Source organism: Bombina bombina, chromosome 10 (assembly GCF_027579735.1).
Source record: "Bombina bombina isolate aBomBom1 chromosome 10, aBomBom1.pri, whole genome shotgun sequence".
Taxonomy (NCBI): Eukaryota; Metazoa; Chordata; class Amphibia; order Anura; family Bombinatoridae; genus Bombina; species Bombina bombina.
In genome coordinates, this window is record NC_069508.1 from 97124623 (window position 1) to 97152590 (window position 27968).

The following is a 27968-nucleotide window of genomic DNA, read 5'->3' on the forward strand; positions in this document are numbered from 1 at the left end:
ATTAAAGACGCCTTTGCAGGGAAGTGACATGCAAGCCAGGTATAACAAGCACTGACACAAACATGATTCTGTTACTGAAACGTTTCTGTAACCATTAGTGACAACTATCAAGGTTACAACCGATCTGCAGAGGGATTTACACCACAAAATATCGCTCCCCTTATGGTTCTTTGGTACACGCGCCTTGTAATAATGGTTCCAACCCTGTCTGTATTAGACACCCATATATATATATTTACGGTAAAATAACAGCGCGGCCAAAGACCTTATACTAGTAGTAATAAATAAGCGGCAGCGCTGGTGGTGGCGGGCTGGCTTCTATCCTAATCCTATATAAAACTAAGCACAGTCCGTTAGCTCTTAGCCACACCCCTAAACTGGCACATGACCACGACCTTCAGCCTATCAGCCTACAACACCCCCACGTTGGTGCAGCACACGTCCTCTGACCTGCCTACCTTTACCTGCTTCAAATAGATTGGCCATATAACCATAACCCCGCCCACAAACTGTCAAGCGGTCTCCGCCTATTTGCCAACGAGTCACGCCCCCCTCAATCAGCCTTTATCCTCTGTCGCAATCGCACGTTTAGTCCTGACAGTGTGTGACTCCTGTTCTATCAGCGGTGCTTTAGTGATACCCGCCATGCCTGGCATTCTTCTCGGCGAGACCTTCCCTAACTTTAATGCCGACACCACCATAGGGAAGATCAACTTCCATGAATTCCTGGGAGGAGAGTAAGTAATCTCTACTTGCGTAGTTCTGTTCCTGAATACTGTTTTAATTATGATTACTGAGTGGTTGGGGTGCGGCCATTTGGTTATATAATGTTCTAAGAAAATGCCAAGTCATTTATTTTTATGGTTGATATATATCAATATTATTAAAGTGACATATAACCTTAATTTTTTCTATCTTGATTCAGATAGAGAAGGGTATTTTAAACAACTTTCCAATGTACTTCTAGTATCTAATTTGCTTCATTCTCTTTATATTCTTTGTTGAAAAATTAGTTAACACAGTGGGGTATCCTTTTCAACAAGGAATACTAAGGGAACTAAAAAAAATTATAAAAGTAAATTGTAAAGTTGTTTAAAATCACTTGCTCTATCAGAATCCTAAAATAAAGAAAATGGGTTTCATGTCCTCCCCCTTTTTTTTTTTTTTTTTAAGACTATTTTCAATAAATTTTTATCAACTTTACTTTACTTGTTATTGGCTCACCAGATATGCTAGCTCCCAGAAGTGTATTACTGTGCTGGAGCTGCCTTTTTAAATGTTTGAAGGGACAGTTCACCCCAAAAATAAAAAATAAAAAAAAAATCTCGCCTTTTAATTGGTTCCAAATTATCTATTTTACTTGCTGGAGTGTAGCAAGTTGTTTACAAGTAGGTTGTTTACCCTTATTTTTTTCATTTGAAATAGCTGAATTAGCCTGTGGTATCCCCACCTATTCTGGAAGTTTTTGGACTTAAGTCCAAGTTATTGACAGGCTATATAAACACAGCCAGCAGAATAAATGACACTCCCAGTAGGAGTTAGAACAGATAACTAATAAAATAATTTCCATTGTTTTCTTTAAGTAATGAGCTTTGGTTTACAAACGGACACAAGATAAGGAAGCAAGCGTGTGTACACATAGTGATAACGAGATCTCATTTTACCTGTCTGGTCAACCTATTTCAATAGGCTGTGGTTTCAAAGCACACAACCAGCAATTTCATATCCACAAATAAACCTGAAAATGCAATTTTCTCATACATTTTATACTCTGCAGCTGGTATAACAAGTCAATTGAAATACAATTTTATTGTATACTGTCCCTTTATTGCATTTGCAAGGGTTAAAGAGCCATTATAGTGAGACAAATGCCATGCTGTAATTTTATAACTAGCTATCCTGCAATGCTATGTGCTTTACCCCTGCAAAGGCTAACACATAGGTAAAGTACTGCTCAGGAGCCACAGAGAACTGCTTCTCCTGAGTGGAAACTGCTGCTGACCCAATAAGCAGCGCTAGTTGCACAGCTGGGTCAGTAGTTATAAAATTACATACTGTAACAAATTAGAACTTTTTTTTTTCTTCACTGTAATGACTATTTCAACAGTTTTTTGCAGTCAACAGTATTTTTGTTTTACATTTTTATGTCCCTTTAAAGGGACAGTAAAGTCAGAATTAAACTTTCAGGATTCTGAGCATGACATTTTTTTTTTTTAAACAGCTTTACAATTCTATTAATAAATTTGCTTCGTTCACTGATATCCTTTGTTAAAGTGTATACCTAGGTAGGCTCGGAAGCAGCAGTACACTACTAGGAGGTAGCTGGTGAACGGTGGCTACACACATATGCCTCTTGTCATTGGCTCACCGGATGTGTTCATCTACTGCTCCTGATAGTTGTATACTGGAATAGCTTAAATTAACACTGGTCGCGCTGTAGTATACCTTTTTGTGTGTTTGACATAACTGCTCCTGAGCCTAGTCTTTAACAAAGGATACTAAAAGAAAAATTGATAGTATGAATAAATGAAACCGTTGTTTAAAACTGCATGATCCACTTGAATCACTAACATTTTTAATTTTGACTTTACTGTCCCTTTATAAAGATTCCAATGAAATCTTGAACCTCCTGTAAAGCTGAGATTAGTACTCTTTGGCAGTATCTATTAAAGGGATAAAAAGGTCAAAATTTTAATTTGCATGGGTTATTAATAATTTGCGTTATAAGCATTTTTGCAATATACTTCCATTAGCAAAAATGCTTCTTCCCCAAGGCAGAACATACAGTGATCTGAGATGTCGTCTGCGGAAAGAACAGGACACATGCAGGAACTGTTGGCACTTTCACTTTGCAGCTTTGCAACATCAGGCTGTTCTCTTCAAACAGAGCTGTGCTCTGGCTGCACTGCAAAGTGCTGTTTGAAGTAAAAAAAAAAATCAAATATGCAGCATTGACTGGCTCTCAGCCCCCTAACTTTTCCCAGTCTGCAAAGCTGTTTTTTCTAGACATGTGCGATTCGTTTCGGATTTATTCGGAAATTCGGTAGATTCGGATCGATTCGAATTTCCGAATTAAAATACTTCCGAATCTACCGAATGAATCCGAAATAGCTGCCGTATCTCCGAATAAATCTGAATTAGCTCGGTAAAATTCGGCATTTCCCCATAGGAAACAATGGGGAGTTTCGGCTGGAAAAAAACCTAACACCGCAGCCCCATTGTTTCCTATGGGGAAACACTAAGTCTGCACCTAACATGTACCCCGAGTCTCTAAACACCCCTAATCTAACACTTATTAACCCCTAATCTGCCGCCCCGCTATCGCTGACAACTGCATTATCTTATTAACCCCTAATCTGCCGACCGGATATCGCCGCCACTATGATAAATGTATTAACCCCTAAACTGCCGCACTCCCGCCTCGCAAACACTATAATAAATTTCATTAACCCCTAATCTGCCCCCCCCCCCACCAACGTCGCCGCAATCTAACTACAAGTATTAACCCCTAATCTGCCGACCGGACATTGCCACCTACATTATAGCTATTAACCCCTAATTTGCCCCCCCAACGTCGCCGCTACTATAATAAGGTTATTAACCCCTAAACCTAAGTCTAACACTAACCCTAACACCCCCTAACTTATATATAATTTAAATAAAACGAAATAAATTTACTATAATTAAATAAATAATTCCTATTTAAAACTAAATACTTACCTGTAAAATAAACCCTAAGATAGCTACAATATAACTAATAGTTACATTGTAGCTATTTTAGGGTTTATTTTTATTTTACAGGCAACTTTGTATTTATTTTAACTAGGTACAATAGCTATTAAATAGTTATTGACTATTTAATAGCTACCTAGTTAAAATAATTACAAAATTACCTGTAAAATAAATCCTAACCTAAGTTACAATTAAACCTAACACTACACGATCATTAAATAAATTAACTACAAGTACCTACAATTAAATAAACTAAAGTACAAAAAACCCCCACTAAATTACAAAAAATAAAAAAATATTACAAGAATTTTAAACTAATTACACCTAATCTAAGCCCCCTAATAAAATAACAAAGCCCCCCAAAATAAAAAAATGCCCTACCCTATACTAAATTACAAAAGTTAACAGCTCTATTACCTTACCAGCCCTTAAAAGGGCCTTTTGCGGGGCATGCCCCAAAGAAAACAGCTCTTTTGCCTGTAAAAAAAAACTCCCCACAATACCACCCCCCAACATTACAACCCACCACCCACATACCCCTACTCTAACCCAAACCCCCCTTAAATAAACCTAACACTACCCCCCTGAAGATCTCCCTACCTTGAGTTGTGTTCACCCAGCCGGGCTGAAGTCTTCATCCGATGGGGCAGAAGAGGACATCCAGACCGGCAGAAGTCTTCATCCAAGCGGGGCAAGAAGAGGTCTTCCATCCATCAGAAGTCTTGATCCAGGCGGCATCTTCTATGTTCATCCATCCGGAGCGGCAGCATCCTGAAGACATCCGACGCGGAGCATCCTCTTCTTTCTTGATCCGACGACTAAATGACTGTACCTTTAAGTGACGTCATCCAAGATGGCGTCCCTTGAATTCCGATTGGCTGATAGAATCCTATCAGCCAATCGGAATTAAGGTAGGAAAATCTGATTGGCTGATTCAATCAGCCAATCAGATTCAAGTTCAATCCGATTGGCTGATCCAATCAGATGGACCTCGCATTCTATTGGCTGTTCCGATCAGCCAATAGAATGCGAGGTCAATCTGATTGAATCAGCCAATCAGATTTTCCTACCTTAATTCTGATTGGCTGATAGAATCCCATCAGCCAATCGGAATTCAAGGGATGCCATCTTGGATGACGTCACTTAAAGGTACAGTCATTTAGTCGTCGGATCAAGAAAGAAGAGGATGCTCCGCGTCGGATGTCTTCAGGATGCTGCCGCTCCGCTCCGGATGGATGAACATAGAAGATGCCGCCTGGATCAAGACTTCTGATGGATGGAAGACCTCTTCTTGCCCCGCTTGGATGAAGACTTCTGCCCCATCGGATGAAGACTTCGGCCCGGCTGGGTGAACACGACTCAAGGTAGGGAGATCTTCAGGGGGGTAGTGTTAGGTTTATTTAAGGGGGGTTTGGGTTAGAGTAGGGCTATGTGGGTTGTAATGTTGGGGGGTGGTATTGTTTTTTTTTTTTTTTTTTTTTTTTTTTTTTTTTTTTTTTTTTTTTTTTTTTTTTTTTTTTTTACAGGCAAAAGAGCTGTTTTCTTTGGGGCATGCCCCGCAAAAGGCCCTTTTAAGGGCTGGTAAGGTAATAGAGCTGTTAACTTTTGTAATTTAGTATAGGGTAGGGCATTTTTTTTATTTTGGGGGGCTTTGTTATTTTATTAGGGGGCTTAGATTAGGTGTAATTAGTTTAAAATTCTTGTATTTTTTTTTTTTTTTTGTAGTTTATTTAATTGTAGGTACTTGTAGTTAATTTATTTAATGATAGTGTAGTGTTAGGTTTAATTGTAACTTAGGTTAGTATTTATTTTACAGGTAATTTTGTAATTATTATAACTAGGTAGCTATTAAATAGTCAATAACTATTTAATAGCTATTTTACTTAGTTAAAATAAATACAAAGTTGCCTGTAAAATAAATATAAATCCTAAAATAGCTACAATGTAACTATTAGTTATATTGTAGCTATATTAGGGTTTATTTTACAGGTAAGTATTTAGTTTTAAATAGGAATAATGTATTTAAATAAAACGAAATAAATTTACTATAATTAAATTATATATAAGTTAGGGGGGTTAGTGTTAGACTTAGGTTTAGGGGTTAATAACCTTATTATAGTAGCGGCGACGTTGGGGGCGGGAGATTAGGGGTTAATAATTGTAGGTAGGTGGCGGCGATGTTAGGGAGGGCAGATTAGGGGTTAATAAAATTTATTATAGTGTTTGCGAGGCGGGAGTGCGGCGGTTTAGGGGTTAATACATTTATTATAGTGGCGGCGATGTCCGGTCGGCAGATTAATGGTTAATACTTGTAGTTAGATTGCGGCGACGTTGGGGGGGCAGATTAGGGGTTAATAACTATAATGTAGGGGTCGGCGATGTTAGGGACAGCAGATTAGGGGTTAATAGCTATAATGTAGGTGGCGGCGATGTCGGGTCGGCAGATTAGGGGTTAAATAATTTTATTATAGGGTTTGCGATATGGGGGGGCCTTGGTTTAGTGGTTCATAGGTAGTTTATGGGTGTTAGTGTACTTTGTAGCACTCAGTAGTTAAGAGCTTTTATATTCCGGTGTTAGCCCATAACTTTCGGATGGCCGTGTATTACACTAGTACTATTTACACCTAATATACAGTACATAATACTAGTCTAATACACAGCATATCCCACCTAAAACATACCGAATTTCGGAAACCGAATAGAACCGAATTTATTTAAATCCGAAACAAATTCATTCAAATTTTGCCGAATTCGAATCGATCCGAATTTTTTAGCCATGCACATGTCTAGTTTTTTCTGAATGACATTCTTATGAGCAATGCACCTTTTTTATTACAACATTTCTAGGTCTGCAGCTAATCTGCAATCCAATTTTCAACTGCTGCAATATATTATAAAACGTTTACAATTGCTTTATTCTCCAGTTAAGTGTAACTGCTTAATTTAAAATTTAAATTTTATTTAAAGATAACCTGCAGATTTTTTTTCCATAAAAACAACTAATCGCAGAAAGTGGGGGAAAAAAATGTTCTGCCTCTGGGCTTCTAAGTAAGTTACTGTTTTTCTGCGGCATACGCACATATCCTGTAAGGGCCGTGCACCAGTATTCAAACAGCACACCTCAGAGCTGGCAGTGGTGCGTATTACTTGTGTAGATGTAAAATCCGCCATTGACTCTCTGCGATGGTGTGGTGTTTGAATACTAGTGCATTGGCCCATGTATCCTGCAGAAAACAAGTAATCACTTTTATTCTAAGCAATTTTGCTCCTGGAAGTATATTGCAAAAATGCTTTTATTTCAAATTGAAATACACTCGCTCACATTTCAGTTTTGACCTTTCTATCTCTTTTTTTAAAGTGATGGTACAATTTCAACTTTTTAATAATCAGATCCTGAATGTTGGTAGATGGACTTTGATCATTTCTAATTAAGATGCGCTATGCCTTACTTTTAAACCACTTAAGGACCTGCAACGTACCTTGTACATGGTACACCGCGATCATTATGGGGTTAATCTAGCTGTGCCTTTCTAATACCACATGTTCCTGTCGTCCACTATCTTTTTTTTGTGAGCTTAATGGTTTGAACTGCTCATTAATCGGCGCTCTATACCCATACTTTTATTGTAGCTGGAGCGCTAATTGCAGAACAGTTCCATCTGTTGGCTCACCAAAAAAATATTACTTTTGAAGTGTGCGGTATTCGGATGGCACTTCTAGATTAAAAAGTAAGTTATAGCGCATCTGCATTAGAAGTGATCAATTAAAGTCCATCTAAAACATCACTAACATTTAGGATCTGATTATAAAAAGTGCAAAGTTTACCATCACTTTAATAAGGTGATGTCCTGCTATTGAAGCAAGAAAGCAGTTGGCCCCTAGAATGTTTTAGAACAGGGATGGGCAACTGGCATTCCATGGGCGATGGCTCTGTGCACTATTTTTTATTTTTTTTTTGTCCAGCACTTACCTATGCTGCTGTAGATAATAGTTTGTAAACATTTTTTATTTTTTATTATGCGTTTAAAGTGAGTCTACCATAGCGTTTTTTAAACGCTAGGGTTGACAGTTGAAACAAATAAAGGGCACTTTCATTTCTGATGTATAAGATACTTAATGCAGAAAGTGCCTTTATTCGTTTCAACCGATCGCTGTTCTTAGCTGCTAGGGCAGCCCACGGCCCAAAATTTTTTTTGCTAAGAGGTGACGTGTTCACCTCTTAGCCAATAGCCGTGCGGTAAATCCGGTTTGGCGCCCATGGGAGGCGGTTAACTGCACAGCTATTTGGTGACATCAAGCATGGTAGATGTTGCTGGGGCATAGCTGAGGTGATCAGTTTTCTGTGCTCCTGGCACTTGGGGTTATTTGTTGGCTCTGCAAGTTTACTATTATCTCACACATAAACATAATATTCCTCTGTTTATACAAAATTATGGCATTAGTGGTTGGAACTAGATCATTGTTTAAATGGTGAGGCAATGACAAAGGAAGTGTTATATTTTCATCTTCAGCAGGTTTGCATACACGGTTTGAGCTTGGTAAACCAGTGAACTGGAAATAATGCACTAAACATCTCACACTGAGCAAGTTAGACTGGTTTATTCTACATTCATCACTATTTATAATTTTAATTATTTTTTTTAAATACTGTTTTTTGACGTTCAAGCAAAGTTTTGCTTTTTTTTTTTTTTTTTTTTTTTAGGTGACACACTAAAATTTCCTCATTACAAAAAGGGCCACAATTATTAATCTTGAGTTTTATAAACCCTGTACGATAAGCTAAAGACAACTCAACACACTTTAGAAAAAAAATAATTCAAAATGTAATCGCCAAATTAAAACAAAATAACAAAAAATAACAATGGACAGATTCTTAGGTACAACACAAACAGAAGAGGGCAGAAACTGTACTCCATAAATAAACACTAACGGTAAGCACATCATGCACAAGTCATGGTTGCTTGTGGATACCAGTTACAATGTGGCATTGTGCAAGTCCATAGAACTAGAGCGCTGTTCCTCTTGTGCCGGGGCTTTCACCAAAAGATTCTTACAGATCGGATTATAAATGTTTTAATGGACAGTATGTTGAATGTTACAATGTGCTTGGGGGTGATTTTATCTCTTGCTTTCTCCAAATTTATTACTGGAACTACTAAAGCATATTGGTTTGGGGCTTACATCAAATTTAGATTAGGTGTGTAGAAAGGTTCTTGGACAGAATGCCGAAGCACATTTGTCTGTTAGACATATGTTCGAGAGACTATGTTCCGAGTTCGGCCGATGGCAGATACCCTCCAGAGTGCTCTGTTCCGATCGGAGCCTCGGGCGCTGCAACTGCCTCTGGGAACCTAACCATGGGTCCCAACTCGCACGTTTTGTGGTTCTCTGTCTGGGTAAAACTGTATATCTCGTGGCCGGACTGTTATCCGTCGCACAAATGTCAGGCCACGGTGTAGAAAGGGGCATGAAAATGACCTGATGAGGGGATTTTATTATTGCACTATGGGCTCCATTCCAATCTTTCTGTTTTTTAAATCAGAAAAATGGGGTCACTTTTTAACATCAATGTTAGGTGTTCTTAAGGACTGTAACGGGGATTCTCTGTACTGTATGTTAGCTTTGCATGCACACACTTGGCATTGGAGGTTGGGTGAGCTTCTGTCAAATGGAAATAATGCGCCAACTCTGTCTTGCTTACAGTGCAGATATTTTCTTTTGTCCCTTAATTCATCTATTGTCCTGTTTTGCCTTTCAAGTCCTGACTTGTGTGAGGGAATTTGTTTGGATAACAGAAGTCTGAAGCTGCTTTATTTGGGTTTATATTCTAAATACAATTGTTACCAAGGTCATTTACCTGTCTTTGACACGTTTTTGTTTCCTGAGGAATGCCCAGGTCTCTGTCATAATACAATATATAGATTATTGTCTTTGGATGCTGTGTATAAAATCCTAATAGAGTAGGTAAATGGTATTTAAATTAACAATGTACTATAAATTTGTTTTTATACCCTTCAAGGTTTCCTAATGATCCATTTAACCTGCTAGAATGTTTTTTTATATTTTTTTTTTTTTATTTTTTACAAAAAATTTACTTTTTTTTTTTTTTTTTTTTATTTTGTCATTTTAATTTCAGTACCTAAAGGTACAGTAAATTCTTTGTAATTAGAAGATAGTTATATTGTTGCTATTGAATAACATCTGCCAGATCTAAATTATTTTAAAACAAAAACTGAATTGCATGAAAAGGGAAAAATAACATCTAGAAGGGTGAGAAACAACTTTGCAATATACTTTCATGTTCCCACAGGAGTAGGACCCTCAATTTTCTCCTGTATTTGATAAATTGTGTCCCGTCTCTCTCAAAAATATTGTATTGTACTTTTTAGCTTTGTACCCATAGACAGCGCTGCAGAATTTGTTGCCGCATTACAAATTAAGTATAATATATATATATATATATATATATATATATATATATATATATATATATATATATATATATATATATATATATATATATATTTTATATGTCTTTATCCAATAAGGGACTGCACTCGCTGGAGTTAGTTCAAAGAACCTTTTAAGTCTTTATTACGTTAACGTTTCGGGGTTCGCAGACCCCTTCCTCAGACCAGACAATAGTGCAAGTGAACAAAGTGTGCAATATATAGCAATAGCCCCACCCATCAAACAATTAGTGAAAATTGCGCCAAAACCACAATCAACAAGGCCCAATACCCATAAAATCAACAAAATAAAAATAAACTAAATAACCTCAATCTTGATTGACAATAATAAATACATACATTGAGTTAACCCTTTCGTGACAGTGTAAAAGTGTCTACATCGGAACACCTGTTCCGATATAGACAAATTGAAACTACGCGATCGTGCATACGATCGCGAGATTTCAATTATTGGATCGCATCTGGGGGGCGTCCCTACAACCCTAGGAACGCCCTCCAGACCGCGATCAAGTCCTTGAAGCGCAGAAGGCTTCAGGACAGCCGTTTTGATATGATGTTCTATTCCGTCATAACGGCTTTAAAGCCCAGTGTAAATATGACGGAATAGAACGGCATAACGGCGTTAAAAGGTTAAATATATATACACACACATATGAAGGCTTGGTAGAAATCGGTGGTGTTGTAAGCAAACAAGCAGGAATTGTCAAACCACAGATCAAAGCAAGCACCATAGAAAAAAATGTGTCTGTTTAAAATTGATAGAAAATTGCTAGAGAATCTTCCCTGTGTCTAGATGCAAGGATCAACAGATTGTATGGAGTTGCAATAGGCATCTGAATAGTTTCCCTATAAGGGCCAAAGGAGCATAAATAGTATGTGGTATAGTTAACCTCTTATATGAGCGCAAATAACCCGCTGCTGCGGTACCTGTGTCTCCCACGCAATTAAAATAAGTCCCAGATGAGACATATGTGAGTATTAGGCTATTACAGAGGCATCTACTATCTATAGTGTATAAGGAACACGTATGTACCTACTGTAGCATAACTCTATATCTACTCACAAATCTGTGTGTTGGTCAGACGCACACATAGAAATGACCCCTCGCTCCCCAGCATGATATATCATGCGATAGTATGAATCGTTAATACAGCCCGGCGGGTACACAGAAAATCAGTGCCTGACATAAACATGAGCATAGGCAACAAAGATTAAAGTGCAATGTGCGTTTATTACCTCTGTTATCAGGTGTCAAGTCCGTGATACAGCAGAGCCCAGAGAACGGGCGCGGATCAGCCCGATCCGACGTATGTGTCAGGTTGCATGGCTAATTTGCATAGCCTGTCAGTCACCCCAGTGGGCGTTGCTGAGTCCCGGAGTGACAGGGAGGTTTGTAATATTATGTGTGGCCATATAGGTTTATGTGCAGGAACGTATTGTTTCTAAGTGTCTAAACAAGGGGTACTAAAAACGATGTACTATTATATCCCAGGACATCTAACAGAGATAAGCAAAATAGCATAAATATGCATATGTACATGTACATCTCAGGATAGAAAAGAAAACCACCAGTATTAACCTAATGTGTGATAATAGAGGGACCAATAACGATGATAGTTGGCACAATACCCCATATCATATCATCGTCAAGGCTAATATCATATCATAGTCAAGGCTAATTAGATTAGAATCAAAGCAAATTTGAACATAGGCAAAAAGTCTTGCAGCACTATAGAGGGTCATACATGTACAACAGAGCTAATATTGCATAATCATATATAGTACTATATAGTATTTACACAGTTAATGCTACAAAGGTAAATGGGCCAGCAGAGAAGCCCAAGCGCTGTATGTTAAAATAATATAGTAAAACACCAGTGCAACCCTGAGCCAGAGACAAATAATCATGTATAATATTGACTATTAGTTCTTGTGCCCGAGTAGAGATGACTCGTACAGTGGGATCTCAATAAGGATATCATTGACCCCCTGTTTAAAAGTGGCAATCAAGATACACATAAGGCTAAAGCCACAGGTTTGCAAAACATGGAAAGATATGTCATCAGACCAAATACCACAGGGATGATCAAGTCACAGTCCATTGTTGTCACTATAATTACTCAAGCGTAAAGTGGTATCAAATAACATAGACACAACAGGAAGATCCAAGTAGATCATATCCACGTAAGTTACTTGAGGTACAATGTTGCATTTAGGATGTTTATTCCAGCCCCAGGTGGAAAGATGGATTTAACTGATTTACGCTTTATCTTAATTGACCACGTCCCTCCCCTCATGCGTGGGGGCGACCGTGGCTAGGCACTCCTCCAGATGGATACATAGACTGGATACCTTACATCTCAGAGGTCTTAATATGTCCAATGACTGGCATTGTTTTCTCTAAATCCATCTTTCCACCTGTGGCTTTGGCCTTATGTGTATCTTGATTGCCACTTTTAAACAGGGGGTCAATGATATCCTTATTGAGATCCCACTGTACGAGTCATCTCTACTCGGGCACAAGAACTAATAGTCAATATTATACATGATTATTTGTCTCTGGCTCAGGGTTGCACTGGTGTTTTACTATATTATTTTAACATACAGCGCTTGGGCTTCTCTGCTGGCCCATTTACCTTTGTAGCATTAACTGTGTAAATACTATATAGTACTATATATGATTATGCAATATTAGCTCTGTTGTACATGTATGACCCTCTATAGTGCTGCAAGACTTTTTGCCTATGTTCAAATTTGCTTTGATTCTAATCTAATTAGCCTTGACTATGATATGATATTAGGCTTGACGATGATATGATATGGGGTATTGTGCTAACTATCATCGTTATTGGTCCCTCTATTATCACACATTAGGTTAATACTGGTGGTTTTCTTTTCTATCCTGAGATGTACATGTACATATGCATATTTATGCTATTTTGCTTATCTCTGTTAGATGTCGTGGGAAATGATAGTACATCGTTTTTAGTACCCCTTGTTTAGACACTTGGAAACAATACGTTCCTGCACATAAACCTATATGGCCACACATAATATTACAAACCTCCCTGTCACGCCGGGACTCAGCAACGCCCACTGGGGTGACTGACAGGCTATGCAAATTAGCCATGCAACCTAAACGTAACCTGGCACATAGTCGGATCGGGCTGATCCGCGCCCGTTCTCTGGGCTCTGCTGTATCACGGACTTGACACCTGATAACATAGAGGTAATAAACGCACATTGCACTTTAATCTTTGTTGCCTATGCTCATGTTTATGTCAGGCACTGATTTTCTGTGTACCCGCCGGGCTGTATTAACGATTCATACTATCGCATGATATATCATGCTGGGGAGCGAGGGGTCATTTCTATGTGTGCGTCTGACCAACACACAGATTTGTGAGTAGATATAGAGTTATGCTACAGTAGGTACATACGTGTTCCTTATACACTATAGATAGTAGATGCCTCTGTAATAGCCTAATACTCACATATGTCTCATCTGGGACTTATTTTAATTGCGTGGGAGACACAGGTACCGCAGCAGCGGGTTAATTGCGCTCATATAAGAGGTTAACTATACCACATACTATTTATGCTCCTTTGGCCCTTACAGGGAAACTATTCAGATGCCTATTGCAACTCCATACAATCTGTTGATCCTTGCATCTAGACACAGGGAAGATTCTCTAGGAATTTTCTATCAATTTTAAACAGACACATTTTTTTCTATGCTGCTTGCTTTGATCTGTGGTTTGACAATTCCTGCTTGTTTGCTTACAACACCACTGATTTCTACCGAGCCTTCATATGTGTGTGTGTGTGTATATATATATTTAACTCAATGTATGTATTTATTATTGTCAATTAAGATTGAGGTTATTTAGTTTATTTATTTTTATTTTGTTGATTTTATGGGTATTGGGCCTTGTTGATGTGTTACCATGGTGATTGTGGTTTTGGCGCAATTTTCACTAATTGTTTGATGGGTGGGGCTATTGCTATATATTGCACACTTTGTTCACTTTCACTATTGTCTGGTCTGAGGAAGGGGTCTGCGAACCCCGAAACGTTACCGTAATAAAGACTTAAAAAGTTCTTTGAACTAAATCCAGCGAGTGCAGTCCCTTATTGGATAAAGACTGTGTGTATAATTGACTTTGCACCCTGGTTGATGACTCTACAGCATTGTGAGTGCAGACACACACGGAGGATATGTATGTGTAATTTTTTTTTTTTTTTAAATATATATCTCTATCATCCTACTTGGTATCCTCCTGTTCCTCGGCGCGCCCCCCCTTTTATTTCTTCTTTTGGCTGGGCTGTGACATTCATGTAGAACAGTCCCACCCACTCTCTCTACATACGCTGCATAAGCTTCCTAAGTGCTTTTTCAAAGGGCTGGACTTCAAGAATGTCACATGACACACACTGATTGGATGTTCACTGGAACTGTCATAAAGAGTCCATCCCAGTTGGCTGGCATAACAATGTAATTGGAAGCATTACTGTAGGCACGGATTTAACCCTCTTCACAGATTTAAAAGAAGAAAAATATTTATGTATGTAGTTGGTACCGGTTGTAGAAAGGCTATGTAAGCATGATTTTAACACCAAAAATATGACAGACAAAAGGTGATACACAGGGCCTAATCGTCAATCGGTTGCCGTACTTGTTCCTTGTACTTCAGTAAAAGTGTCTAATCCACTGTAAGCAAAAAGAGGGGACTAAGGAGAAAAAAGTGGAAAGAAAACCCAGTTGCATTATGGGGCATTTTCCTTACTTTATTTATGATAGGCCCTATTCCATAGCTATATAAAGCTAACTTCATTTTATTTAACAGATGGGGTGTTCTCTTCTCACATCCCCGGGATTATACCCCTGTCTGCACAACAGAACTGGGTCGGGCAGTGAAGTTGGCTCCGGAGTTCAAGAAACGTAATGTCCGTCTGATCGCCTTGTCCATAGACTCTGTAGCAGATCATCTCGTTTGGAGCAAGGTGAGGTATAAATGCAATTACAGAAGATTTAAGTGTAAAAATAGATATCTATATTGTGTTTATATAAAACCTGACCGGCTTTTGTGACAAAAACTCAGTACATTTCTGTATATACTGCAGAGCTTCTTAATGCCCAATGAAATGATTTTGTTGCAACACTGTAATGTGTAACATGACTCTAAGTAAACCGTCTTTACATTGTTATTTATGCATGTTGTCACATTTAAATTACACAACTGTTTTTACATATCTAGTTATCCACCAGATACCCCCAAGGTCTTATCTATAATGATCCCACTTGTTGATCAAGGAGCTGTACTTGTGATGCCCCCAGTGCAAATGTATATGGGGAAACTGAAGGTCTCATGGGAACTAGATATTCTTTGATGGATGTAAAATTTTAAATACAGAGAGGGTGTTTTTGTTCCACTTTGTTTGTTTGGGTTTATTCAGGCATTATGTAAAATTCTGGGTGAGATGACCTTGGGGCTGGTTTTTATCATTGCTCAAATGGGGCCGTATACCCCTGTTTCCGCTCAAGCCTTCAGGCTCGCCGGAAACAGGAGTTAAAGGGACAGTAAGTCTACCAAATGTTATATAATTCTGCAGAATTATATAACGGTTTAGCGCCAGCTTTCTAAAGCAAAGGACTGGAGAGATATTTTACTTTGAAAATTAATTTTACAGAGCGCCGCTCCTCACTCCACTGAGTGGGTCAGTTTGTTTTTCTAAGTGCATCGCGGCACGCTGTCTAGTCACAGCTGGCCCGATTGCGAAATTAAACTCAATGTAGCTCGCCCCCGCTACCAGACCTGAGCGGGAGCGAGCTACATTGAGTTTTTTTTTTTAAATAACGCAATCTGGCGCGCTGTGACTAGACAGCGTGCCGGCAATGTGCTTCGGAAAACAAACAGACCTCAGTAGAGCCAGGAGCAGTGTTATGTAAAATTCATTTTCAAAGTAAAATATCTCTCCAGTCCTTTGCTTTAGAAAGCTGGCGCTAAACTACAGCGGATTATGTACGCCAGACATTTTGATAAATCGGCCCCCTTGGCTTTATTGAGTGTTAATGCAAATTGACAAAACAATTCAAGGGCAGTATACCCCATATGAAATTTTATTAATTATAGGAACATTGATTTTGACAGCACATAAAAACCATAGGCCCAGCAAGTCTGCCCAATATTTCCTAAAAGTAACAACTGATCTAGTTAGTAGGACAGCCTTGTGCTTATTAGGCATTCTTAAAGTGCCCCATAGTTTGTCATTAGAGGTGTACATATTCCAAAATCTAAGTGATCGGAAAATACAGTTTCTGATGGTGCTATGTATACAAAAGTATTAGAAATAATATAAAACCTTTTTTTTAAGTTGCATATATAAGCTGTATTATGATATGTAAATATTACATAAGATTGTTTACACTTTCATACATCCCCTCTCCATACTGTCCTATTTTTAAAGATAAAAATATTCCAAAATCCTAACTTCTGAAATCCAAACAGTTTGCATGTGAAAGGTGTGGGTTTCTCTTGCAAGGTGTATCCAGTCCACGGATTCATCCTTGTGGGATATTCTCCTTCCCTACAGGAAGTGGCAAAGAGAGCACACAGCAGAGCTGTCCATATAGCTCCCCCCCTGGCTCCGACCCCCCAGTCATTCTCTTTGCCGCTCTAACAAGTAGCATCTCCACGGGAGGGTAAAGTGAATGTGGTGTTAGATTTGTAGTTTTTATTTCTTCAATCAAAAGTTTGTTATTTTTAAATAGTGCCGGTTTGTACTATTTACTCTCTGGCAGAAAGTGATGAAGAATTCTGCTGAGAGGAAAATGATTTTAGCATGTTGTAACTAAAATCCACTGCTGTTCCCACACAGGACTGAGGAGTACCAGAAAACTTCAGTTGGGGGGAACAGTTTGCAGGCTTCACTGCTATAAAGTATGTTCAGTCATCTTTTTCTAGTCAAGACTTAGTAATGCTAGAAGACTGACAAGAATCCCCATGTGGGGAAGGTAAGCCATATTCTGAGACTCAGTATGGAAGGAAGGCTTAATTAACAGGGCTCAAAGACTGATGGACACTGTTAAAGGGCAATCGATTATTTTATAGTGAAAATATAATCATTATACAAGTTTTTATTACTTTTGGAGTGTTTTATGGGATTTTGTTCCACATGGCATATTTTTAGACACCTATTTAGGGTTTTGAAGGCCCCACAACTCCGGATTGGAGAGGGAGGGGGCCTAAATTTCGCGCCTCAGTTGCACAGTTGATATTGCAGACAGCTTCATGCAGCTTCACGTGGAGGGTCCAAAGACTACTTGAGGACTTCAGATTGGCTTATTTTCCATCAATCTAATCCCCAGGGGCAGGTAGGGCCACAGCAAATTGCTGTGGCACAGTGCTGTAGTTTGCTAACCGGTTGTCGGCTTTAGGTTGCTCCGGTTTGGGCATTAAGGGGTTAATTGACTTGAAATTCGCTGTGCAATCATTACAAAGCATTAAGATCGTGTGGTAAAAATTTCAGAAACTTTGGATCATTTTTTAAGATTTAGTAAAAAAGTGTGCGCTTTTTATTATTTAAAGGCACAGTATAGTTTTTTTTTTTTTTTTTCTCAAATTGTATATTTCAGTATTTGAGTGCTGTCTAAGTCTGTTTAATATGTCTGAGCCTACAGATAGACGTTGCTCTATGTGTTTAGTAGCCATAGTGGAACCCCCTTTACATTTGTGTTTTAAGTGTGCTAATGTATCTGCATTTTAAAGATCATGTTGTGTCACTTAAAAATGTAGCCCAAGATGATTCTTTGACAGAAGGTAACGAGGATAGCCCACCTTCCTCTCCCCATGGGTCTACACCAGTTACGCCCGCGCAAGCGATGCCTAGTACCTCTAGCGCATTGGCCCCTATTACATTACAACAATTAGCAGCAGTCATGGATAATTCCCTTGCGGCGTTTCTATCCAAACTGCCAGTTTTTCCTAAAAAGCGTGATAGCTCGGTTTTAAGAACAGAGTATGAGCAATCAGAAGCTTCGGAGGGTTTATCTGTTGTACCCTCACAACACTCTGAAGTGTGCTGTCCGAGGGAGAAATTTCTGACACAGGAAAGGTTTCTCAGCGGGCAGAATCGGATTCCTTAGCGTTTAAATTTAAGCTGGAACACCTCCGCGTGCTGCTTAAGGAGGTATTAGCCACGCTGGATGACTGCGACCCCATGGGGGTCCCAAAGAAATTGTGTAAAATGGACAAATATCTAGAAGTCCCTGTATACACTGATGCGTTTCCGATCCCGAAGAGGGTGGCGGATATTGTGGCTAGGGAGTGGGAGAGACCAGGTGTACCTTTTTGTGTTCCCCCCCCCCCCATCTTTGAGAAAATGTTCCCCATAACTGATCCCAGGCGGGACGGGGGCAGTTTCAACACTAGCCAAGCGCACAACCATACCAATTGAAGACAGTTGTGCTTTCAAAGATCCTATGGATAGAAAATTAGCTTTACTAAAGAAAATATTTGTTCAACAAGGTTTCCTTCTCCAACCTATTGCCTGCATTATTCCTGTAACTACTGCAGCGGCTTTTTGGTTTGAGGCGCTGGAGGAGTCGCTCCAGAGGGAGACTTCATATGACGAAGTCATGGATAGAATTAATGCTCTAAAACTGGCTAATTCTTTTATCACAGATGCCGCTTTGCAATTAGCTAAGTTAGCGGCGAAAAATTCTGGTTTTGCCATCATGGCGCGCAGAGCGCTTTGGCTCAAATCATGGTCGGCCGACGTGTCGTCCAAAACAAAATTACTAAATATTCCTTTCAAGGGAAAGACCCTTTTCGGTCCCGAGTTGAAAGAGATTATTTTGGATATCACTGGGGAAAAGGGCCATGCCCTCCCGCAAAATAGACCTTTTAAGGCCAAAAACAAGGCTAATTTTCGCTCCTTTCGCAACTTCAGGAGCGGTCCTGCTGCAACCGCAAAGCAAGAGGGTAACGCTTCACAGCCCAAAGCAACCTGGAAACCTTTGCAGGGCTGGAACAAAGGTAAACAGGCCAAAAAGCCTGCGGCTGCTACTTAAGACAGCATGAAGGGGTAGCCCCCGATCTGGGACCTGATCTAGTAGGGGGCAGACTCTCTCTCTTTGCTCAGGCTTGGGCAAGAGATGTTCCAGATCCCTGGGCATTAGAGATCGTTGCTCAGGGATATCTTCTAGAATTCAAGGACTCACCTCCAAGGGGAAGGTTCCACATTTCTCGTCTGTCTACAGACCAGACAAAGAAAGAGGCGTTCTTACGCTGTGTAGAAGATCTACTCAAAATGGGAGTGATATATCCAGTTCCACTTACAGAACAAAGACTGGGATTTTACTCAAACCTGTTTGTAGTTCCCAAAAAGGAAGGAACTTTCAGACCAATCCTGGATCTAAAAATTCTAAACAAATTTCTCAGAGTTCCTTCATTCAAAATGGAGACCATTCGGACAATCTTACCGAAGGTCCAGGAAGGTCAATATATGACTACCGTGGATCTAAAGGATGCGTACCTTCATATTCCTATCCACAAAGATCACCATCAGTTCCTAAGGTTCGCCTTTCTGGACAAGCATTACCAGTTCGTGGCCCTTCCCTTCGGGTTGGCCACCGCTCCCAGAATTTTCACAAAGGTGCTAGGGTCCCTTCTAGCGGTACTAAGACCGCGGGGCATTGCAGTAGCACCTTATCTAGACGACATCTTAATACAGGCGTCTTTTCACAGAGCCAAGGCTCATACGGAGATTGTTCTGGCCTTTCTAAGGTCTCATGGGTGGAAGGTGAAAGTCGAAAAAAGTTCTCTGTCCCCGCTCACAAGGGTTCCCTTCCTGGGAACACTAATAGACTCAGTAGAAATGAAAATATTTCTGACGGAGGTCAGGAAGTTAAAGCTTTTAACTACTTGCCAAGTTCTTCATTCCATTCCTCGGCCTTCTGTAGCTCAGTGCATGGAGGTAATCGGATTAATGGTTGCGGCAATGGACGTAGTCCCTTTTGCCCGAATACATCTCAGACCACTGCAACTGTGCATGCTCAAACAGTGGAATGGGGATTATGCAGATTTGTCTCCTCAAATACAACTGGACCAGAAAACCAGAGATTCTCTTCTCTGGTGGTTGTCTCAGTATCACCTGTCTCAGGGAATGTGCTTCCACATACCGGAGTGGATCATTGTAACGACCGACGCCAGTCTGTTAGGCTGGGGCGCGGTCTGGTACTCCCTAAAAGTTCAGGGCCTATGGTCTCGGGAGGAGTCTCTTCTCCCGATAAACATTTTGGAACTGAGAGCGATATTCAACACGCTCCACGCATGGCCTCAACTAGCGGCGGCCAAATTCATCAGATTTCAGTCGGACAATATCACGACTGTAGCGTACATCAATCATCAGGGAGGAACAAAGAGTTCCCTAGCGATGAAGGAAGTAATCAAAATTATCAGGTGGGCGGAGGATCACTCCTGCCACCTATCTGCTATTCACATCCCAGGAGTAGACAACTGGGAGGCGGATTTTCTAAGTCGTCAGACTTTTCACCCGGGGAAGTGGGAACTCCACCTGGAGGTTTTTGCTCAGCTGACCCAGCTATGGGGCATTCCAGAATTGGATCTGATGGCGTCCCATCAGAACACCAAACTTCCTCTCTACGGATCCAGGTCCAGGGACCCCAAGGCGGCATTGATAGATGCTCTAGTAGCGCCTTGGTCCTTCAATCTGGCTTATGTCTTTCCACCGTTTCCCCTTCTCCCTCGGCTGGTAGCCAGAATCAAACAGGAGAAGGCTTCGGTAATTCTGATAGTGCCTGCGTGGCCACGCAGGACTTGGTATGCAGACCTAGTGGACATGTCATCTGTTCCACCACGGACACTGCCATCGAGGCAAGATCTTCTAATACAGGGTCCATTCAAGCATCCAAATCTAGTTTCTCTGCAACTGACTGCTTGGAGATTGAACGCTTAATTCTATCTAAGCGTGGTTTCTCAGAGTCAGTTATAGATACTCTGATCCAGGCTAGAAAGCCTGTCACCAGGAAAATTTACCATAAGATATGGCGGAAATATATTTGTTGGTGTGAATCCAAGGGTTACTCGTGGAGTAAGATTAGGATTCCAAGGATATTGTCTTTTCTCCAAGAAGGATTGGAGAAAGGTTTGTCAGCTAGTTCCTTAAAGGGACAGATATCTGCTCTGTCCTGTTACACAAGCGTCTGGCAGAGGTACCAGACGTTCAAGCGTTTGCACAGGCTTTAGTCAGAATCAAGCCTGTCTATAAACCTGTGGCTCCTCCATGGAGTCTAAATTTAGTTCTTTCAGTTCTTCAAGGGGTTCCCTTTGAACCTTTACATTCCATAGATATTAAGTTATTATCTTGGAAAGTTTTTTTGTTTTTGGTAGCTATATCTTCTGCTCGAAGAGTTTCAGAATTGTCTGCTTTGCAGTGTAATTCACCCTATCTGGTGTTCCATGCAGATAAGGTAGTTTTGCGTACCAAACCTGCTTTTCTTCCTAAAGTGGTTTCTAGTAAGAATATTAACCAGGAAATCATTGTTCCTTCTCTGTGTCCTAATCCAGCTTCTAAGAAGGAACGGCTATTACACAATCTTGATGTGGTTCGTGCTTTGAAATTCTATTTAAAAGCAACTAAAGATTTCAGACAAACATCATCCTTGTTTGTTGTCTATTCTGGTAAGAGGAGAGGTCAAAAAGCAACTGCTACCTCTTTCCTTTTGGCTGAAAAGCATTATCCGATTGGCTTATGAGACTGCTGGACAGCAGCCTCCTGAACGAATTACCGCTCATTCTACCAGAGCTGTGGCTTCCACATGGGCTTTCAAGAATGAGGCTTCTGTTGAACAGATTTGTAAGGCAGCGACTTGGTCTTCACTGCATACTTTTGCCAAATTTTACAAATTCGATACTTTTGCTTCTTCGGAGGCTATTTTTGGGAGAAAGGTTTTTGCAAGCAGTGGTGCCTTCCGTTTAGGTTACCTGTCTTGTTCCCTCCCTTCATCCGTGTCCTAATGCTTTGGTATTGGTATCCAACAAGTAAGGATGAATCCGTGGACTGGATACACCTTGCAAGAGAAAACAGAATTTTTGCTTACCTGATAAATTACTTTCTCTTGCGGTGTATCCAGTCCACGGCCCGCCCTGGCAATTAAGTCAGGTTAAAATTTCTTGTTTAAACTACAGTCACCACTGCACCCTATGGTTTCTCCTTTTTCTCCTAACGGTCGGTCGAATGACTGGGGGGTCGGAGCCAGAGGGGGAGCTATATGGACAGCTCTGCTGTGTGCTCTCTTTGCCACTTCCTGTAGGGAATGAGAATATCCCACAAGTAAGGATGAATCCGTGGACTGGATACACCGCAAGAGAAAGTAATTTATCAGGTAAGCATAAATTCTGTTTTTTTTATAATTTTTTTTTTTATTCTATGAATCAATCACCCTTTCTGTAAAGAAATGCTTCTGCAAATTACTCCTCAATATACTACCCTTCAGCTTGAGATCATGACCCCTTGTTAAATTATTCTTTTTATGGAAAATATTCACAGCCTCAGCTTTTCTAAGTCCCTTAAAGGGACATTAAACACTTTGAGATGGTAATATAAAATGATAAATTGTATATAATAAAACAACTCTGCAATATACTTTCGTTATTTATTTTGTCCTCTTTGCCTGTAATTCCATTCTGAAATTGTGAGCTTTTCAGTTCCTGTTAGAAATGGAAGTGCAGAACACTGTTAAATCCAGCACAACCATTGGCCGCACACTCTAGTGACCTATTTATAACTGTCTCTAATTGGCCACAGAAGAGAAGGTAACACAAGTTACAACATGGCAGCTCCCAGTGTTTTATAGACACTAAAACTTTACACTTATTTTGTCACTTTGTAAACAACTAATGAAACTTTAAAAAATACATCTACATGTTAGTCATGGACTAATCTTTTTCTTTGAATGTATCATTCTATCTAGCATGTATTTAGTGTTTAATGTCCCTTTTAACCCCTTCTTTGCTTGTCTTTCTATGGGGGTTACTTTTTCAATAGCATGGTCTCGCTGCCAGCTCTCCTCTAAGCTATACATATTTAGGTCATTGAGCCTCTCCTGGTAGCGGGTCATGTCTGCCAGACATTGATAAATGCCAACAGCCAATCGGCCGCTAGCAGGGGGTGTCATTCAACCCGATCGTATGTGATCGGGCGGATTGCTTTCCACAGTCTGAAGCGGCGGACTTGTTAAGGAGCAGCGGTTTTAAGTCCACTGCCTCTTAACTCCGGTTTCCAGCGAGCCTGAAGGCTTGTGCAGAAACAGGGGTATACGGCTCCATTAGGGCCTTTATAAATCGGCCACATGGCCTCCGGAACTGCACAGAATACTCAAGATGAGGCCTAACAATCTATAAAGTGGCATAACAACCTTACTATTTCTTGTGCAAATACCTCTACCATTACAACTAAGCATTCTACTAGCCTTATTTGAAAACCATACATTTTGAGCAGACAGAACACGTGTAAAAGGGAAAAACAATGAATGTAGTTTCGGTTAGCCAACATCATATTCTTTTATTTAGAACATTTACTTTTGTGGACCTATGTGCTTTAACAAGAGGCGTTATTTGATTATGGAAGTGGGAAATATGTAGATTATATTATTATATTCCAGATCCTGAAAACAGGATTTAGCTTTAATGATTGGAAGATGCAAGGATGCCATTATTATCTTTTAATCTTACTATTTTTACCTCCTTTTTATAGGACATAAATTCATACAACTGTGAAGAACCCACAGAAACTCTTCCGTTTCCCATTATTGCAGATCCTAAACGGGAATTGGCTATCAAACTGGGAATGCTTGATCCAGATGAAAAGGACAATGAAGGGATGCCAGTAACTGCTCGATGTGTAAGTATCTAATCATCTATGTAGATGGGAAAGGTGAGTTTATGCTCTGAGCTGAAGCAACTGTATAAAGTCCCCATCTACTAAAGCTGTGTGTACAGTGGAACCTGTACGTCTGCCAGTATGCAACATTACACACTCACTTGAGTCTGTAATTGTGCCCTCTTCTCTCACACAAGAGAAGGGCTTGTCAGTCACCCAGAGCAAGCGTGTTTCAACAATAGAACTGCATAATTGAAAAAAAGAGAGAGAGATCTCTATATGCTCTGTAGCAACTGGTGCCTCAATGTGTGGGCATATAAAGATTGTGCACGTTTTAATAGTGGAAGTAAATTGGAAAAAGATATATATTTTGTAACTATTCTCTATCCATTTCTCTTTATAAGGAATACTAAATTTATGTCCTGTTTTTAGTCTGAGGGGAATTGGACACTGCTGCTATACTTGGCAGTGTACTCAACAGAAAATGTTGCCAGACCAGTGGCATTCTAATAATATATTTACAAAATTTCTGCTATCCAATGCACAAATTTATTGCATAATTTAACATACATTTTTTTTTTTTATTTTTTTTTTTTAATGATGATTTGTGAAATAAAAAAAAATTGGGCTAATTTTAGCCAGTGATGCTCTCGTTAAAACGTTCTGGGGTGGCTTTCAGCATTTTAAATCTGCATTCCTTGTAATTTATTCTACAACTAATCTGACTAGGTTGAATTTATAAACCTAAAACAGGGTTTGCATCTTGATAGACTATTCCAAATACTGTTGCATATGTATAAAATTAGTTAATTGTAGTAATCTAAAAATCTTAAAGGACTAATATCTGATCCACATTGCATCATAAATTTTTTTCTTTTTTTTTTTTCTTATATCCATAGGTGTTCGTCATTGGACCTGATAAGAAAATGAAACTATCTATTTTGTATCCAGCCACCACTGGAAGGAATTTTGATGAGATCTTGAGGGTTGTAGACTCTCTTCAACTGACAGCACATCACAGTGTTGCAACTCCTGTAGACTGGAAGGTAATGGAACAAATAACCTATATCGGGGGTCATCAATTGTGGACCTCCAGAGGTTTTGAAAGTACATTTCCCATGATGCTCAGGCATCTGAAATGCTGGCTAAGCATCATGGGAAATGTATTTTCAAAACCTCTGGAGGTCCACAATTGATGACCTATGATTTTATTTATATATTTTTGTTGGGGTTGTTACACATTTTAACACACTTTAGCTAGCTTGTGTCATATACAACTACAAGATTATGCAGTTAAAAACAGAACTTGTCGTAAATATTGGAGATTATGGTTAAGGCAAAATACATTTTTAATGGACTGTGAGGAGCAAATTTTAAACCAAATGTGACCCCAGCAAAGGAGTGATCCGATGACTGTTTATCAACTGTATTTGAGGGTTAGAGTAGCAGTTAAAGAGGAGCTCTCTCTCTGTGGCAGGGGGGGAGATAATAGGTTATATAAAGATAGGTGTGAATAGTGCATATGTTAGGGGATAATAAAAATGTCAGGAAATATCTTTAAGGAACAGTAATGTTTCAAATTTCATAGATCAGACCGTGTGCAATTTTAAACCACTTTCCAATTTGCTTCTGTTATCAAATGACTTAATTCTCTTGGTATCCTTTGTTAGCAAACCTAGCTAGGCTCAAGAGCAGCAATGTGCTACTGGTAGCTAGTTGGCTTCACATATGTCCCTCTTTTCATTGCTTTAGCAGATGTGTTCAGCTAACGGCCACTAGTGCTCTGCTGCTCCAAGGTTTTAATCTTCTTTAAGAAAGGTTTCCAAGAAAATTAAGCAAATTTGATAATAGAAGTAAATGGGAAAGTTGCTTAAAATTGCATGCTCTATCTAAATCACGACTGTCCTTTTTTTAAATGTGTGATTTTACTTTTTTAAGATTAAATGAAAGTGAGATTATCAGTTTTTGGAAAATTAGTCAAGGAGACCCGGCTGTATGATAGGATAAATGGAGATATTCTTTGTGTGATTGAGTTTACTTTTTGTAGCGAAATCGGGGAAAATTAAATTGTATATTGAAATTCTTTCTATTTTTTTTCTATAACATTTAATGGGTCTTAAATATGTTTATGACCCTTTTTTAAGTGAGGTATCTCTATCTCAGACATGCTGAATTTTATATAAATATATTTGTGGAATTTCTTGCTAAAACTGTTAATGGACAATTTTACTGTGTGATAACAAATAATTCAATAGAAAATTTCACTGCTATTTATAAATAAATAAAAAATGTTTTTCCTCTCTAGCCTGGTGATAGGGTCATGGTGCCACCGAATTTATCTGAGGCAGAAGCTAGAAAGTTATTTCCTTCCGGAGTATTTACAAAAGACCTTCCCTCTGGCAAGAAGTACCTGCGCTACACCGAACAGCCAAACTAATACGTTCCTAGAGATTGTCTTGATGAGGCTGAATCAATCCAAATGATTTCCCTGTAAAACAATGTACCTGTCTTGTAAAGAGGAAAGGGGGAGGGGGGACAAACTGTATTGACAAATCTCTGCTTGATCTGTATTTGTCTTTGCAAAAAGTGCCAAAAATCATATTCACACTCTGAAGAGAACTTAATTGTGACTGGTGTAGAAGCATTTTCTATATGAATCAGTTTTACAAAGCATCCCAATTTAACTTTGTATTCCAAGCACTTGAAGGACATTTTGTAGTCATGTTTATATATGAATAATACAAGTTGGGAAACCTAAGAGTGCCTTTCTGACTTGCATCAGTGCATTGACTATCAGAAATGTACATTTATATTTTTAATTCACACCAAAGATGACTTGCAATGGAAGAGGGTTGTTAAAGTATAAAAAACTAAAAATATGCATTATTCATATCTATTTACTTTATTTCTGGATTTTGAATAAACCTGACAATCTGAAATCAAAGTGCTATATTTTTTTTTTTTTTTTTTTATGAGCTATACTTTTAGGTTTTGTGGATATGTGGTTTGTGTGTATCCGTGCATTTGCTCATTACTACTAATTTCATTCCCCCTCTCACTTAAGTTTGTGTCAAACTTGGAAAGACCACCTGTAATTTATTCACTAGTTGCACCATCGGTGACACTGAAAGATGTACTGTCCAAGAAATCGGGTGATAGGAACAGCGCAACTAGTTGGCTTTTCTCTTTTTTACTGGAGTTTTCTAAATCCGTGTTTCTTAACCTTTCTGTAGCAAGTACCCCTGTAGGCAAACAGCTGGTTTCCTATGTACCCCACATTTAGCATAAATATTATTGATCTTTCACATGAGCAAACATGGATATCATGTGTGTCACTTAAAGGGACACTAAACCCAAATTATTTCTTTAATGATTCAGATAGAGCATGCAACTTTCTAATTTACACTTTTTTTTTTCTTCATTCTCTTGCTATCTTTATTTAAAAAGCAGGAATATAAAGCTTAAGAGCCAGACCATTTTTGGTTGAGAACCTGGGTTATGCTTGCTTACTGGTTTGCTAAATTTAGCCACCAATAAGCAAGCGCTATCCATGGTGATGAACCTGGTCTGGCTCCTAAGCTTTAAATTCCTGCTTTTTAAATAAAGATAGCAAGAGAACTAAGAAAAATTGATAATAGGAGTAAACTAGAGCATGCAATTTTAAGCAACTTTCTATCTGAATCATGAAAGAAAACATTTGGGTTTAGTATCCCTTTAATTTCCCAAGCTTGTATCGGATATATTAGTGAAGTAAAATTATATAGGAATCCGATAGCTGGTTTGTTTTCTGGAATTTATTCTCTGTTGTCAAATATTAAACACACAAAACAGATTAATATATACCATTGATATAAATTATAT

The 27968-nt window shown here is 39.1% G+C and overlaps 1 protein-coding gene across 1 annotated transcript; it reads left to right on the forward strand.

Moving 5' to 3' along the window:
* Positions 1-567: 567 nt before the first annotated feature.
* On the forward strand, positions 568-27051 carry PRDX6 (peroxiredoxin 6). Its single transcript, XM_053693793.1, has 5 exons — positions 568-737; positions 15050-15206; positions 23982-24128; positions 25007-25153; positions 26413-27051. The coding sequence occupies exons 1-5, from the start codon at positions 646-648 to the stop codon at positions 26542-26544; spliced, it is 675 nt and encodes a 224-aa protein (XP_053549768.1). The 5' UTR covers positions 568-645; the 3' UTR covers positions 26545-27051.
* Positions 27052-27968: the final 917 nt, after the last annotated feature.

What these genes read in the sequence shown, in the direction of transcription:
- PRDX6 (XM_053693793.1), top strand. Translation starts at nt 646, where the DNA reads ATGCCTGGCATTCTTCTCGGCGAGACCTTCCCTAACTTTAATGCCGAC. An exon ending in CATGAATTCCTGGGAGGAGA is followed by an intron (nt 738 to 15,049) that starts GTAAGTAATCTC and finishes TTTATTTAACAG; the next exon opens with ATGGGGTGTTCTCTTCTCAC. An exon ending in TGCCAGTAACTGCTCGATGT is followed by an intron (nt 24,129 to 25,006) that starts GTAAGTATCTAA and finishes TTATATCCATAG; the next exon opens with GTGTTCGTCATTGGACCTGA.